The sequence below is a fragment of the Octopus bimaculoides genome, chromosome 6 (genome assembly GCF_001194135.2).
Source record: "Octopus bimaculoides isolate UCB-OBI-ISO-001 chromosome 6, ASM119413v2, whole genome shotgun sequence".
In the NCBI taxonomy this organism is placed as follows: Eukaryota; Metazoa; Mollusca; class Cephalopoda; order Octopoda; family Octopodidae; genus Octopus; species Octopus bimaculoides.
This window is the reverse complement of record NC_068986.1, coordinates 99,316,163-99,318,485: the sequence shown is the minus strand read 5'-3', so window position 1 is coordinate 99,318,485 and position 2,323 is coordinate 99,316,163. Positions and strand designations below refer to the sequence as shown.

Below are 2,323 nucleotides of genomic sequence, written 5' to 3'. Positions count from 1 at the left end.
TATATATATATATATGTATATATATATACACATATATATATATATATATATATATACATATGTACGTGTGTTTGTGTGTCTGTGTTTATCCTCCTAGCATTGCTTGACAACCGATACTGGTGTGTTTACGTCCTTGTAACTTAGCGGTTCGGCAAAAAGAGACCCATGGAATAAGTACTAAGCTTACAAAAAATAAATCCTGGGGTCGATGTTCTCGACTAAAGGCGATGCTCCAGCATGGCCGCAGTCAAATGACTGAAACAAGTAAAAGAGTAAAAGAGTAATACGTACTTGTACGCGTATACGCGCTCGCGCGCGCATAACGATTGTACCGATCCAATAAGAACACATCATTTACCATTTGGTAACTCCCATATGTCGTTAAAGATAATAGCAGTCAAGTGGTGAGGTTATTAAGCACAGAACAAACGTTTCTCGGGTGAAAGGGCTTAAGTAAATGTAAGGGAGACAACTCGGTAAGAAGAAATTTGGCAGAATTGCTAAGTGGAGTTTCAAAAAAATAATAGCTGGATGTGATTACTTAATGGCCTAGTAACAGGGATAACATAAACGCTCACATAATAATCACTTCATTGCCCGTCACATGAATAACGTAATTACTTCAGTGATTTGTTCATATGCCAGTAACTTGGATATTGTAAACTCTTGACAAAGTGATCAATTTATAACTCTTTTACTCTTTTACTCTTTTACTTGTTTCAGTCTTTTGACTGTGGCCATGCTGGAGCACCGCCCTTAGTCGAGCAAATCGACCCCAGGACTTATTCTTTGGAAGCCTAGTACTTATTCTATCGGGCTCTTTTGCCGAACCGCTAAGTTACGGGGACAAAAACACACCAGCATCGGTTGTCAAGCGATGTTGGGGGGACAAACACAGACATACAAACACATACACACATACATATATATATATACATATATACGACAGGCTTCTTTCAGTTTCCGTCTACCAAATCCACTCACAAGGCTTTGGTCGGCCCGAGGCTATAGTAGAAGACACTTGCCCAAGATGCCACGCAGTGGGACTGAACCCGGGACTATGTGGTTGGTAAGCAAGCTACTTACCACACAGCCACTCTTACGCCTATAACAAAAATTATGTAACTTTTACGCAGTAATCACTTTCGTGGCCCAGTAACAAGCCTATCAACTGTGAATCAGCAACAATGATTACGTAGGTTTAACACAGTGATCATTTTCGTGGCCTTGAACAAGTATCGTGCAAGCTTTAACTCAATGACAGAAAACACTGTCAAGAAATTTAAATCAACCACATATAATTTTCAACGTATCTCACACTGTGTGCGCATGTATATATATTATATATATATATATGTGTGTGTGTGTGTGTGTGTGTGTGTGTGTGTGTGTGTGTAAATATATATATATGTATTGATTGAGTGAGTAAGCGAGTGAGTGAGTAAACGAGTGAGTGAGTGAGTGAGCGATAGTTAACTTTCATTGGCAGATACTGCACTTCTCCTCTGGCACCACCACCACCATTTCTTATTTTATATTCATACCCCCACCTTCGCCTTCTACACTTCCTTCTGTTCTACATCTTGTTTAGTTGCGACAGCTGCAAAACAATTTGTTTTGCGCGCAACACACACACACACACACACACATTTAGTAGTAGTAGTAGTAGTAGTAGTAGTAGTAGTAGTAGCAGTAGTAGCAGTAGTAGTAGTAGTAGTAGTAGTAGTAGTAGTAGTAGTAGTAGTAGTAAAACTCCTTCAATAGTCTGGTCTGTTTATTAGAAAAATAGACAGATAGATTATATATAATATAGGTGATTATATATGTGTGTGTGTGCGCGTGAATATATATATATATATATATATATATATATATATATATACACACACACAAACAAAACGCACACAGGCATACACACACACACACACAATATATATATATATATATAAGAAACCAAAGTGTACGTACGCCGCCATATGTATATAAAAAGGAATACAAAAATGGGGCAAGAATGCAAAACATCCAGACAGAGAGAGATGGGTGAGGTAGAGGCAGAGGGATAGAAGAATTAGGGAGGGACGAGAAAAAGAAAACGGACAGAGTAAAGTGAAAGAGAAGGCAAGGGGAGAATGAAGAGATTATCTTTGCAACTTCGGCTGGTTATACTCGAGATTGCTCCAATCTGGCTAGCCCCAAGGAAAAGCTAAGCTAAGAGCACTAGATTCCTTGGAAGAAAGCAGTGAATGTATACGAAAACAAGGACGAAAGAAACAACGGAGAAATGGTACACAAATACAAATGCAAATAACAGGACATTAACAAC

At 38.5% G+C, this 2,323-nt stretch overlaps 1 protein-coding gene across 1 annotated transcript in view; it reads right to left on the bottom strand.

Annotated features, from left to right (window-relative positions):
* The window catches only part of LOC106878915 (short transient receptor potential channel 3), a 39,267-nt gene that overhangs the window by 5,800 nt on the left and 31,144 nt on the right, over positions 1-2,323 (bottom strand). The window contains exon 10 of the mRNA XM_052968497.1: positions 292-348. Coding sequence (XP_052824457.1) covers positions 292-348 — 57 coding nt within the window. The remainder of the gene's footprint in view (positions 1-291; positions 349-2,323) is intronic.